The 13957-nt window shown below is 42.4% G+C and overlaps 1 protein-coding gene across 2 annotated transcripts; it reads left to right on the top strand.

The window, feature by feature from the left end:
* Positions 1-1154: 1154 nt before the first annotated feature.
* Positions 1155-12322, top strand: sltm (SAFB-like, transcription modulator). 2 transcript variants are annotated; one of them, XM_085375436.1, is made up of 20 exons: positions 1155-1296; positions 2672-2759; positions 3177-3232; positions 3346-3373; positions 4689-5283; positions 5895-5938; positions 6030-6142; positions 6249-6398; positions 6505-6602; positions 6686-6816; positions 6935-7035; positions 7128-7184; positions 7278-7432; positions 7529-7709; positions 8154-8278; positions 10054-10221; positions 10353-10664; positions 10762-10909; positions 11044-11198; positions 11289-12322. In XM_085375436.1, the coding sequence occupies exons 1-20, from the start codon at positions 1162-1164 to the stop codon at positions 11398-11400; spliced, it is 2952 nt and encodes a 983-aa protein (XP_085231562.1). In that variant the 5' UTR covers positions 1155-1161; the 3' UTR covers positions 11401-12322. The 2 variants fall into 2 exon arrangements, with proteins under 2 accessions (XP_085231562.1, XP_085231477.1); XM_085375351.1 differs by having other exon boundaries at positions 6686-6846.
* Positions 12323-13957: the final 1635 nt, after the last annotated feature.

Raw genomic sequence — 13957 nt, 5'->3', positions numbered from 1 at the left:
ATACTCTGTACAAAAACTTAATGTTTCATTGCATTTCATAATACAATATATAATTTTATTATATAATTGTAATAATAACATAACCATATTGCTTCATAATGATTAGAGGACATCAGACAACTTGTTTTTATTGCTTAATAATGCAGAATAATCATATAGAAATAAAAAAAATGCCTTCTCCAAGTCCACAAAACACATGTAGACTGGTTGGGCAAACTCCCATGCGCCCTCAAGTATTAGTGGTGTGCGGATCGAGACTGAAATATCGATTCTTCCGATACCAGCAATTTATGTTCTAGAATCGATTCTCATATTATAATATCGATATTTTAGTACTCTGGGGTAAATTTGTAGTTTTTCCATTAAAATGAACGCAGTGAAAAGAAACTATACCATTCGGATCGTCTAATTTGGAACGAACTACTTCCTCTTACGCCTTTCATAGTCATATGCGAAATACGCTGTATAAATGTGTCGCAGCCCCTGGCCTGCACACTCACAACAATGGCTGAGCGCAAACAGAGTCATATGTGGACGCGTTTTACCTCCACAAACAGCCCAGACGCGGTTTGTGATATATGTGGCAAGACAGTGAGGTGTTGTGGCAACACCACTGACCTCGTCAAACACCTCGGAGTAAATCACATCACAGAATATGATGAGCTTATGTTGAGGCGAACTGAAGAGGAGGACAGGGACACAGACGTCTCTCGCAGAGTCCTTTAGTGCTGCAGGCAGGCAACATGCTCAAATAGCGCACAACTTCAGTTTTTTTTTTTTATTTCTATATGATTATTCTGCATTATTAAGCAATAAAAACAAGTTGTCTGGTGTCCTCTAATCATTATGAAGCAATATGGTTATGTTATTATTACAATTACATAATAAAATTATATATTGTATTATGAAATGCAATGAAACATTAAGTTTTTGTACAGAGTATCGGTATCGGATTAGTATCGCAGATACCACCCTGAATTTTACTTGGTATCGGATCGGAAAGGAAATCAGTGGTATCGCACATCACTATCCAAAATATTAAGTATTTGCCTTAACAATAGATGACGGTGAAGCATTTAATCAATAACTACTGAAAACCAACGAAGAAGACGCAGGGGGAAAGTGTCTGCGCGCGCAACCATTCTGTAATCTTGAGGTAAAATGGCGTCGGGTGCCATTTCAACCGAGTGCAAGAAGATATCGGAATTAAGAGTTGTTGATCTTAAATCTGAGCTCAAGCGAAGAAATTTGGACACCTTTGGTGTGAAGAGTGTTCTTGTCGCGCGACTTAGACAGGTGAGTCAGACGGAGCTGATGTGTGCAGAAACGATGACCGAGCCTGGCTGCACGGTGCACAGATGCTAACGCTAATGCTAGCCCGTGTAGTCACAGATTTCCCATTGATTCTAGCGAACAACACTCGTAGTTTAATTGCTAGAGTGACCGAGTTTTGGAGGCATTAAAGCTAGATATCTGTCGGGAAATATTTCGTGTTTGTAGCTCGGACCAGGAGCCAAGGGAGGTTGTGTTGAAGTATGTAAAAATGTTAGCGCTCGCCTTAAATTAGCGGGGGTGCCCAAACAAAAGGCCTGTTTATTCCCCCTTCGCCTCGAAACATCAGACGGACGAGGGCTCTCTGGTTCGATGCCGCATTTGAGGACCACTTAATCTCAGCGCAAACAGATGCAGCAGATTGCGCGTGATTGATCCCAGGTGCTGGAAGTGTGGATTTTATTGTTAAAATACGCATGCGCTCATTGTAAGTCCGGATCTAAATAAGAGCGCAGTGGCTGCTCTGTGTTTTTGGTTTTGCTTGTTTTCGATTGAGTTTTCACGATGAGTACTACTGACACATCCAGGGTACGGATAAAAGTGTTTTTTGTTTGTTTTTGTTTTGTTTTAGTTAATATAGTCGAACATGTGGTTGCTTTAAACAGACGGAGGAGCCTGTTTAATAGATTTTTAGCTAAACGTCAATACTGTCTGATGTTCACATTTAAAAGTCGGTCTCAGAATCAGAATCAGAATACTTTATTAATCCCGAAGGAAATTAGGGTTACAGCAGGCAGCACGCTAATGGCGCATGCGCACTTACAAAGGAACCTTCTGACCAACTTGACACAAACATCATATTGGGGAGACATGCCAGAAGGTAGGCTGATAGGAAAAAAACAACGAAAATACATAACATGAGGTAAGAGGAGGACTGAGGTCAGACTGAGCTCCTAGTGGGAGAACAGTTAGATAACAGAAAAAACACCTCAGCACAAAAAGCACATGACTATCAATACACCATAGAAACACAAGACAACAGGGGCGGGTAAAGGGTAAGAGAAAGCCGGTGTAGACAGCGCATCCGGTCCTGCAGCATGTCTGCGCTGGTCCAGTCGACTGCCATCTCCCCCGGTAGGGCACAAGCATCGAAGGCGTTTGGAAAGGGAGGGGGGATGAGTGTGTGTATATCAGTGTATGTGTGTGTGTGTGTGTCCAGAGTTCAGTTGAGACAGTGTCCTTCGCCCCACCAGGCTAAGTAAACAGTCTTCCAGCCAACCCAGGTGGCCTTGCATGGAATGGGAAGGAACAGTCTAAACACAGTCGTTATCAGGGAGCTGTTTAATTATTTAATTTGCATACTGATTAATTAGTAATCCTAACTTGATTGTTCTTTAAGGCTATTGAGGATGAAGGTGGCGACCCAGAAAACATTCAGCTCCAGCTCTCAGCTGAAACACCAACTCGCAAAGGCGGAAAAGCTAAAGGTAATCTTTCTTTCTTATAAGAGTCAGGTTGCCCCAGGTGTGGTCAGCGAGACCCTGGCATCCTCTGTCAGAGGAAAGTGCATTTGTTGAGTGGGTGCTGGCTGTTACCCAGTCACATTCACAAAGACGGTGCTGCACCAAATACCTCCCTGCGATTGTTTTGGTCTCTAGCAGATTGACTGACCAGCCTCTTGGCCTACTTCAGTGGGGCTTTACCAGTCAATTCACAGTGACTGCCAGTAGCCACATTCAAACAACATTTGGATCCCTCCCCAGCCCCTTTTTTTCATTTTCAACAGCTAACATTTGTACTTATGCCTGGAGGTTGCCAGATGGTCACCGACCGGTGTGACTGGGGCCTCAACAAGTTCATGTTTTCTAAATGTTTTCATGTTGAGTTTTAATTTAATCTTTTAGGAAAGAAAGTGGATTCGGATTTGGACAACACCGTGGAAGATGACAGTTTTTCCAAGGTGACTGTGATAAACACATCTGTTGATGTTTGAGACATTGACACAAACCCTTTTTGTTGTTGTACTTGACACTGACAGCCTTCTCAACTCACCTGAGTGTTTTTGTTTTCTAGGAGGCTGAAGAGTATGAGTCAGAAAAGGGTATGTATGATAGCACACCAATCCCCAATGCTAACATTTGGATCCCTCCCCACCCCCTTTTTTTCTTTTTTTCAACAGCTAACTCCAGGTACAATGCATATATCATGTGGTATTTCATGCTTCCGGTAGCTACTGCATCTATCTAGGTTGCAACACATAAAAGGAGGAACAAATACATGATTAATTGAGACATTTCTCAAGATCGAGTCAAGGTTTTTTTGTTGTTGTTTTGCATCGCATGTCAATCGTTGGATACAGGATGCCTGGGTACCCGGTTTTCTTGGATTGCTCAAAATATTTAAAAGAAATCAGTTGTTTGCTTCAGTGAATTTCTGTTTTTAGTGGCATTCGTCTCCCTACATCGCCTAAGGAAATGAAGATTGAATATATTCACTGAATGAATGAAAATTGGAGGCAGCACTAGCTTGTAAGATTTGAGGATCACTGCACTTTCTTGTTGTCACTGTGATTGACAGCATGATTGGACAGGACCTGTAAAATGTGTGTTGGGTAGATCTGAATGGTTCACTCCATTCGCCACAGGAAATGGGCACCTCGTGTTAGGTCTTGGCAGGTGAAACGCTCTGCGAATGAAGTCGGTACATGGGTTGACTCAAGGACTGCGACATTCATGTGAGCATGTTGTACACGTACAGAAGCCATTTGTCAAGAAACAGCAAGAAACCTCATACATTTGTACCCAGGTGGCTGCAGCCCACCCATGATGTGTGCAGTGAAGATGCCACAACATGTTCAGCAAGGATAGACTGTCGTACACAAAGGGATGGACTCTTTCTAACTGCATGGGTGTGACTGAATGGACACGTTACAGCGGGTTGGATTTGATGATAACTTTTTAACTTTTACATCCCCCCCCATATAAAACCTGCCAAGATAAGACATTTATTATACAAGAAATGCTGGATGATAAAGAAGATATCCTAAAACTCAGACGACTTTTCAAGAACTGACCCACCGGGAATGTATTTTGCCTAAATGGAGAAAACCCAAAAGATGAACTGATGCCATTCCTCCACATGTGAACTTTCTGAAGAGCGACCATGACTTGTCGTAGGACGTATCGGGAATTGAATTCATACTGAAGTACTTCATGTGTCAAGAAATGAGAAGCACGGAAATATTCCCACATGTCCAAGGAGATTGTGTGTTTTGTGTCTTCCTGTGGTGTCTACGCCCTCGATGACCATTAACACTAAATGTGCTTTCTATTCTACTTTATAGGTCAAGTAACATGCGACATGTCAAATGTTAAAAGTTGTGTTTTTGCCATGTTTATCCTTGTTAAATCCCTCAGATGTAACTGATACAGATGATGGTATTCGTGAAAATTCTAAGCCTCCACCCTGTGAGGACAGCCTCGCTCACTCTGAGGCTGAACCCGAGACAGACGCTGTGGCGGCTGAGGCTGATTCAGAGCCTGAGCCAGAGGTGGACGCTGAGCCCGAGGCCGATCCCGATGCTGAACCAGACGCGGATGAGGATCCAGAGGTCGAGCCTGAAGTGGCTGAGATGGATGCTGAAGCCATGAATTCCTCTAAAGAAGCCGAGGAGGATCACCTATCCGTCTCAATCCCAAACGAAGATGCCATCACTCTGGATGTTGATGGTGACGACCTCCTGGAAACAGGTAAACATGTGAAACTTCCAGATCCAGAGGCAGAGAAGGGCAATGATGAGCCAGAGGCCTCTGCTGAGATGAGCCCAGACGATGACATGAAAGCGAAAGAGTCGGAGGGCCACAAAGATGGTAAGAAGGACGATGGATCCCGTGGCGAGCCCATGAAGAAAGACGGCCGAGACGCCACGAAGAAAGCTGAAACGGGTGATAAAGAGAAGGATTCTGGGAAGAAAGGCCCCTGCACTACTGGGGCATCAGGTCAAGCAAAGAGGTTTGTCTTTCTATGTCAGTTCTTTGATACTACTACCAAGTCCAGCTCACTAAGAACGCAACATTGTGGGTAGCCTCAAGAAATATTTTTTTATTTTTTAAAAAATTTTTTGCCATGAGGGAGATGTTCACTGATGTACCTAATCCTGCCATTTACGGCATTGATTTATTTCTCTGAAGTCGGTTAAAATGTGAAGTTACCCACAAGCTGAGAGAACGACTCTTATTTTGTTACTTTGGCCTTTCCAGCAATTTTTAAGCCTTTTCCAGTTTCTACACAAGGCAGTGTAAAAGAGCATTAGTCTCTGTGATGACGGTTTTTTCCCCTTTGTGGCCAAATGATTCGCTGAAGTTGAACAAACCTCCGAAGATTTCATTTGTCCAGAGAATAAATTGGCTGACAACTTGACCCCATCTCACCACTGGAAAAATCAATGAAGCCTTTGAGACATTGGTTCAGATCCACGTCTTGCCTAAAGGATTTTTTTTTTCTCCCCCTCAACAGAACCACGAGTTATTTTATTCCACTAGCCGTGTGCCTGTCAGCTTACGTCATGGTGTTATTTACCGTCATTCATTTCCTGTTTGTTGTTTCAACCTTTTGCTTTTTAGCTCTTCAAGAGACAGAGATGGAAAAGCTGCAAAAGATGAAAAGGGTAAGGATGTTTTTAGAGAGGGAAAAAAAAAAAATTCAGTGGTGTTTTGGTTTTTCTGATACTACTGCTGTTTGGAAAACATGTTTATTAGGAGCTGTGAGCGGCAACAACACTGCCAGCTCGTCTCGTAACATTTGGGTGAGCGGCCTTTCTTCAAACACCAAAGCAGCTGATCTGAAAAACCTTTTTGGCAAATATGGCAAGGTAGATAACGTCTTTTTTGTGTGTGTGGTTACTTAGTTGTCGTTACTTATTTTGAGCATAAAAAATATTCTTGGAATTTTATAGAGAAAACAAAAATTTCCAACAGGTTTTAAGTGCCAAGGTGGTTACGAACGCTCGCAGTCCTGGTTCGAAATGTTACGGCTTGGTGACGATGTCGTCCAGCACAGAGGTGGCACGCTGCATCTCCCACCTGGACTGCACAGAGCTTCATGGACAGCAGATATATGTTGAAAGGGTTGGTTGAATGCATTATGTCTCATTTCTTCATAGAATAAAACGTTGGTCCTGTATCACTCTTTTTGTTTTTTATTAATCTTGTTTTTTTTGTTTTTTTTCTTTAGGCCAAAAATGATCCATTCAAAAAGGAGCCCTCAAAGAAAGAAGCAGAGGAGAAGGCAAATGAAAAGCGCAATTCCACCGGGATGAAGGCGACTAACAAGTAAGTGACAGGAGGAAGCGGAAAAAAGTGCTAATGGTAATTGTATGAAAGCCTATTTAACTTTCTGTCCTTTTCTCATTTAGGCCACAGGCGTCCTACAAAAAAGAAGACAAGAAAGTTGATAAACTCTCTGAAAAGGACAAAGACGTATCCAAGAAGCAAGATGCCAGAAGCGGAAAATCCAGCTCCGTTTCATCTGGTTCAGGACACGAAGGTGCAAAGAAGGATGACAGAAAGCATGGCCGTAGGTTTTAGCCCTCTTCTCATCTTTGATTTGGAGAGTGTAACGTAGCTGCTTTGTGGTCATAATTTGCTTTTTGTTTTTTTAACAGGGGCAAAGAGCCCAAGCAAGATGATGGTGGTAGATCACAACAAGGGAGAGTCTAGTTTTGGCAAAATGAGACCTTTCAGAAGGGGAAAGTATTTTGACAAAGTAAGAATTATTTCTGCTTAATTGTAACCACATTTTAAATGTGTATTTGTCTTCAGATGAATACAAATGTGCTCTGTTTGATACTTTTTCAGCCTTTTGTTAACATGAACTTTCAAAGACGGCCAAGAAGTTTGATTCCTCCCGAGGAGGTATGAAGTTCTCTCTATACTTTTTGTTTGTTTGTGATTAATGTGCTTTAGTTCTTATTTTTTTTCAAGCTTGAATTTCTGTTTCCCTACTAGCTGGAGATGATGAAAGATAAAATGCGACCTTTTATGAAAAAGGGGGAGGAGCGGGACATCTTACCTTTTGAGAAAATCAAGGAGCAGAAGGAGCAGAGGATGCGTGAAAGGATGGCTCGTATGGAGCGTGTCCGCAGAGCCGTGGAGTTGCGCAAGTACGCACACAAGTTATTACACTTGGTAGATTTATAAAATGCTGAGGCTGCTGTATGTTTGAGTTTCAAGGCGAGGGATGTCTTGTTTACCTTCAGGCGCCGTGAAATTGCAGAACATGAACGTCGGGAGCGTGAGCGTATCCGCCTGTTGCGGGAGCGTGAAGAGCGGGAGAACCTTCTCCGGGAGCGCCAGAGACTGGAGATGGAGAGGCAAAAACTGGAACGGGAGCGCTTGGAAAGGGAGAGGCTTGAGAGGGAGAGAATTCGTATAGAGCAGGTACAGCGTGAAACGTGTATCAGACTAACTTTTTATGTTATAGCTGTCATTTAGCGTGGCTAGAAATGGTGGTCACAGATGTAGCCGTCTACTAACCCTTGCATGCACTGACTGATATTAGCAGCTGGCACTCGAAAGCTGCTGTCAACATTTTGGTAATATGAAGCTTGTAATAGATGAGATGTGGTGGCAAATGCATGGGAAACTCCAATAGCTGTGAGAAAGTTTGCTGCTGCTTCAACAAAAAAACTGCCCAGCAACAGCATAATTAGCTTCTTTTTCATTAGCACTTAAGGGATAGAGGGGGCTAACCTGTTGAGGCAAGAGTGAGCTGAGGAAGATGGGAGCGGCTTTATCACGTCTTTAAATCTAAATCAAATCTAACGTAATGTTGTAACCGCAGCCATATTTTTAATTGTTTAAATTTGTATTTATTTTTTTCAGGAAAGGAGGAAGGAAGCGGAGCGCATGGCTCGTGAGCGCGAGGAACTGCGGAGGCAGCAGGAGCAGCTTCGCTTTGAGCAAGAAAAGAGAAACAACCTGAAGAGAGGCCGTGAAGTGGAACACGGGTACATGTAGAGCTGGGCGATATGAGATTTTTTCATATCACGATATGTTTTTTTCATTTCAGGCGATAACGATATCTATCACGATATAAGCCAAATAACTATATTTGTAAGATTTAAATGTGCCGTTGCTCACAAGTAAAATGTGAAATAATCAGCAGCTTGTTTTTAAATATTTATTTCTCATAATAAGTTCAACAGGGTAGATGTACTTAAGGAACATGAGACTTTTTCAGATAAATAAAGGCAAATATTGCAAACTACACAAAAGGCAGCCGCTAAAGCGTTTAAGTTTCAAAATAGAACAAATGAAACAGACTAAATTGTCAATTCCACTTAGAAACAAAGTATTAATTCTAAAAATAAATCTTAGTTTGTTTTACAGAAGAACAGACAAAACTGACTAACTTTTGTCAATATCAAATAAACTGAGAACTAAAAGGAAATTCTCAATCTCTCCTTGTTGTATAGCTTAGCTTTTCAAACAGTTTTAACAGTTACTTTAGTCTGACAAAAGCCGAATGACGAATTAGCGCTTCCAGTCAGAGACTGAGGCTACGTCCACACGTACACGGGTATTTTTGAAAACGGAGATTTTCCGTTTTCGTTTTAAAAAATAATCCCGTCCACACATAAAGGCAGAAATGAAGGAAAACGCTGCTATGAACATGCCAAAGCAGCAGGTGGCGCTAGATTCCTAACCGTGCAGAAATGTTGGCCAATCAGAAGTCTAGAAGCCTCGGTGGGAAAAAGTAAACAAAGCTGGGGCATAGAAGCAGAACCGAGTCGTGTGTGTGGAGGGACAGTAACTGTGTGTATATGTAAGCATTTAAACACTGCAGAGAGTAGAATTAACAGTAACAGTATTGTAGAAATTCATTTCACCGAAACAATAACGTGGCGCACAGTGTGACGCATGCACCAGTTTATTGTATTTCCAGACTTGCTTTCGGCACAATTTACAGTGCACGCTACTCTGTTTTTTGTCAGACTTGAAATAGCCGAAATACCTTCACACTACGGAACTTCTATGGCTCTTCCGTTCGACAATCTCTCCGGCATTGGAACCATCATCTGTTTTCTCTTCGGTCACGCTCGGTTGATTTTTCTAGTCGGTACACTCATTTCCTCCATTACCCGCTGGCTGCTTCCCAAACAAACACACGTGCGGCTTGGCACTTGTGCTGTACGTAACAAGTCACGCGACGTGAAGCTGCGGCTGTGATTGGTTCGGCTCTGCGCTACTTAATTTGGATCGGCCAACCTTTTTTTTTTTTTTTTTTTAAAGAGGACAAGAGCGGCGAGGTCTATCGCGATAGCTTAATTTCTCTATCGAGTAAAAGTTATATCGCGATAGATATCGTTATCGTTCTATCGCCCAGCTCTAGGTACATGTAGTTTTGTCTCAGCTGTTTTAATGTGAAGACGAGTGTGGATAATCATTACCCATGAGTTACATTTATTTTAAAATGGAAACTGAGCAGCTGACGAAGAGCTTAACAGCTTTTTCTTCTGTTTTCTCAAAAGTAACATTTAGTTCAGTTTGACTTCGGTACAGAAAAGATCATCATTGGGTCTGTGTGTGCGCAGCACAACCATAATCTGAGAGTTTTTGGTTTTCATTAGGAGAGGGAGCGCTGTTATCGAGTGTCATTTACATAATATGTAAAGTCTGTGACGTAATGTTGTGTTTATAGTGGTAGCTAGTGTTATCTATATTGCAGAGTGACAAGTGGCGTCCCGCACTCGTGACTCAGTGTCTGTATTCGATGTTTCAGTCGACGAGACGACTCCTATTGGAACGGCAACAAGAAGATACAGCCTGACGCCCGTTTGAATCAAGGCTCAAACTACAACAGGCAGCAGAACCGCTTTACAAACTTCACTCCCCGAGAGAGAGGCCGCTTCCCCGAGACCGCCAGCCAACCACCCAACACGTATGACAGGTACACGTTTAAACTACATTAGTTTACTAATCACAATGTTGATGCCATTCGTTGGAATCATTTATGGACTCCAAAGAAAGCTTTTATTGCACTTTCGGTGAATTACATTTTGGTCCTCTTTGTGTTCCAAGACGAAACCGGTTTGACGGCGAGCCTGAGGTGAAGAAGAGTCGGCCTGCTCCTCACAGAGAAGGCTCCGGCTTTGATCGCTACCACAAAAACTTTGAAACGGTCCGCAGAGCTGAGCCGCCACCACCTCCACGCGCTGAACTTCGGGACACCGACCGCCGGGACAGAGACGACAGACGCCCCGCTCCCATGCACGATCGCCCTATGGGAGCAAGAGGCGCAATGCCGGGCATGTCGCACAATCGCGCACCGAGGGATGGAGGGCATGGATGGAAGAATGACGGCGGGATAAACTCCAATAAGGGAGATATGCGGTAAAGGAAAACTCCTGTTTGAAGATTAAGCATTATTAGTTGCTTGATGGTTTTGGAAAGCTAATCTCTCTTTGAAATCTCTTGCTGGGCTGAGCAGCGGGCCTATGCGCATGCGTGCAGAGCGATCGGGCAGGGATGGCCCAGGTGTCGGTCCAGGTCCTGCTCTCAGAGGAGGCCACTCCATCAACCGTGAAAGGAGCTTTAATGATCGAGATGAAAGAAGACCCATGGTGATGAGTGATCAGGTGAGTTTATCTTCTGAAAAAGGAGTGATGTCTTTCCCTGATCCTCCTGTACGATGGAAAACCTTTACATTTTGAGTTGGCTTTCTTCTGTGTGAGAGACCCAAACACATTCAGCATTTCCTTTGCCTCTGCAGCCTTTCAGCTCGGGTCGCCAGGTCGTAGTGGAACGTCACGGCAGGGAGCAGGGAATGAGGAAGGAGTGGCACGGTGGCTCAAGCTCCCAGGGTGGAGGCTTTTCCGATAATCGCAGGATGGGGGACTCTCGGAGCGCCATGATGCCGCCTTCCAGGTATGCTGCATAATGGAGACGTGTTGAGAAAGCAGAGTAGCGTGCCGCCCTTCCATCCTTCTCAGACATGACCTTTTTGTCTTTCTGCAGTCACTCTTCGTCTGGAATGAGCCGAATTGTACAGATCACCAACAACTCCATCCCCAGTGGCGGCACTGTGGGCGGATTCAAAACCTTCAAAGGAACGCCGCGGCAGTTCTAACCACAGCCACAAATCTGCAACATGAAAGCTCCTGAAGATCTGAAGACTTTTCTGAACTTTATTTTTAGAATATCAACTTTTTGTTTTTTCTTTTTCTTTTTTCTTTTGGCGGCACGTTTGTGCACAAAAGGTTGATGACACTATTTTATTTTGTATAGACAAGTGTACCTCCAGTGTAGGGTTTTTTTCCTGACAGTTTTGCTGTTACCATTACACAACCCTGTGCACATGTTTTAATAATATTTAGAAACCTTATTGTACAGCACAGTCTTTGTAACAAGTTTTCAAGTGATGTTAAGACTTCTCTTATTGAGTGTTCTCTGTACATTTTCAGTAGCCTAGCGTCACACTCAATTTTCCTGTGTAATATGTCTTTAGCGTATTATAGAACCCGACATGAAGGGATAATTGACTCATTTGGAAGTTTCACAGATGACGAAAAGAAATATCTTTTTTGAAAAGTCATTTTTGCTGTGGATGTCCTGTTTTTGTAAAAGAAATGATTATAAAACTGTAAAAGAGCCCGCATTGTAGCTAAATACCTCTCATAGGCCACAAATTGAATCACAGACAGGTCTGTGTGTCTAAACTCAAATTTGACTTTCAGGTCAAACTGCAGGGCATTCAGTGGAGGTAAGCGAGGCTTTTAAGGGCACACATGGTTGTTGTTTGCTCATTGTTATTTCAGTGAAATTTGAACATTTGCTTTTCAGCTTTTTTTTTTTTTTCCCTTTTTGTGAAACTTGTATTGTAGAGACATCCTGTGTCCATCATTGAACTCTCTCATGCTAGCAGGAAGTATTAGTGTAGAAAGTTTGAATTTGAAAAAGTGCACAAGATGGGTAAAACCTGCCCTTTGAAGGGGACATCATACTGTATGTAGACTGTAAGCTTCGTGTCAACTGTGACTAAACCAACATCTTGCCTCTGTCTCGTCTTGTTCGGTCATTTCAGTGCTTTTTTTTTTTTTTTTTTTTTTTAAAAATTTTGTTTAAAAGCTCGTTAAGCTTCGTAATTCTTTCAGAGCTGGACCAATACTGCACACCTCGGACTGCCATGCATGTAGTTGGATTTAAATTTAAATTACACATCTGTTGTAACTGGTTGAAGCTGATTCAACTACCAGGAGGGGGGGTGGGGGGAGTGAGAAGCCAAATGTCTTTGTGCTGAGTCTTCGGTCATGCCAGGATCAGTTTGCTTGTGGGCCTCAGCGTGAAACTGTTGATGCGGTGGGAGTGAAGATCTCTCAGCTAGTGCGTGTACGTGCTTTGCCAGTTGGAAGTTTAAAATGAAATACAAGTTTCTGTGTGTGTGTGTAAATGTTTCCCCCCCCCCCCATACTTTTTTTAAGAACAGTGATTATGAAGTGGTGGATATCTTGAGAGTTGACTGGTTTATAAAGCAACACATAAAACACTTTACTAAAATCCATATATTGCTTACAAAAATATGTTTTAGAGAACTTTCATAAGAACCTTAGACTTACTCAGTAAACTAAACTTAGTTTAGTCATTTATTCAATTTCAGTTCAATTTTATTTCACAACAACAGTTGCCTCAAGGTGCTTTATATTGTAAGGTAGACCCTACAGTAATACATACAGAGAAGAAACCCAACAATCATATGACCCCCTATGAGCAAGCACTTTGGCAACAGCGGGAAGGAAAAACTCCCATTTAACAGGAAGAAACCTCTGACAGAACCAGGCTCAGGGAGGGGCGGGGCCATCTGCTGCGACCGGTTGGGATGAGAGAAGGAAGACCGGATAGAAGGTTTGAGGGGTCATCTGTTCAGAGGTGCCCTTCTGCAACTTGGTTTTAATTAGTGGTTATTTCCTTTGCCTTCCTGTCAGCTCAGAGCAGTCTGGCCTTTTCTTGTCTTACCTCTGACACAAAAGGGCATTTTCGATGGTTGTGTGTAGAACTGCAGCAGGTCATTTTGACCATGTCTCAATGATTAATTCTAATGAGTTGCTGCCATACGATTGGCTAATTAGGTGTTTTCAAAAAGAAAACAGTTGAACAGGTGTACCTAATGATGTGGTTGGTGAGTGTATATTCCACTGCAGTGTCTAACCAACTGGTACAGTGTCCTTGGACTTTTATGCTTCATACATCTTGTTCATATGTAAGGCAAACAGATATAACCAGTTCCTCCCACCTGGAAAAAAAAGTAACCAAGTCAATCTTACAAAATATTTTTTATAGTGTGAAGGTGAAGTTTTGCACGGCTTCAATACATACGATAATGAAACTGTATTAACTGATTCTCAGGTGGTCAGGTTGGAACTTTTTTCCAGAATGGATTAATTTTACGTGGAATGATCCAACTCACAGTTCCAGTTTTCACACATACAGGCTATGAAATGGTGCAACTTCCACTTTTCTCAAAAGACATTAAGACTTCAAAGCAATGACAACAAACCAACAACTTATCTTAGTTTTTTATTTTCCTGGTAACTTCTAATCAGGTTGAATGTCCCTCGTCTATAAGGCATTTTGTTATATATATATATATTTATATATATATCACCATATACAATATGTGACTGTAATGT

This window comes from Diplotaxodon limnothrissa, linkage group LG1 (genome assembly GCF_057381915.1).
Source record: "Diplotaxodon limnothrissa isolate DT_005_m linkage group LG1, D_limnothrissa_male_GT1.1, whole genome shotgun sequence".
NCBI lineage: Eukaryota > Metazoa > Chordata > Actinopteri > Cichliformes > Cichlidae > Diplotaxodon > Diplotaxodon limnothrissa.
The sequence above is the reverse complement of the archived record's forward strand: the minus strand, read 5'-3'. Positions and strand labels throughout refer to the sequence as shown.

Coding starts and splice junctions, on each gene's coding strand:
- sltm (XM_085375351.1), top strand. CDS start 1,162: ATGGCGTCGGGTGCCATTTCAACCGAGTGCAAGAAGATATCGGAATTA. Junction 5,284..5,894: donor GCATCAGGTCAAGCAAAGAG/GTTTGTCTTTCT, acceptor TTTGCTTTTTAG/CTCTTCAAGAGACAGAGATG. Junction 7,036..7,127: donor GGGGAAAGTATTTTGACAAA/GTAAGAATTATT, acceptor ATACTTTTTCAG/CCTTTTGTTAACATGAACTT.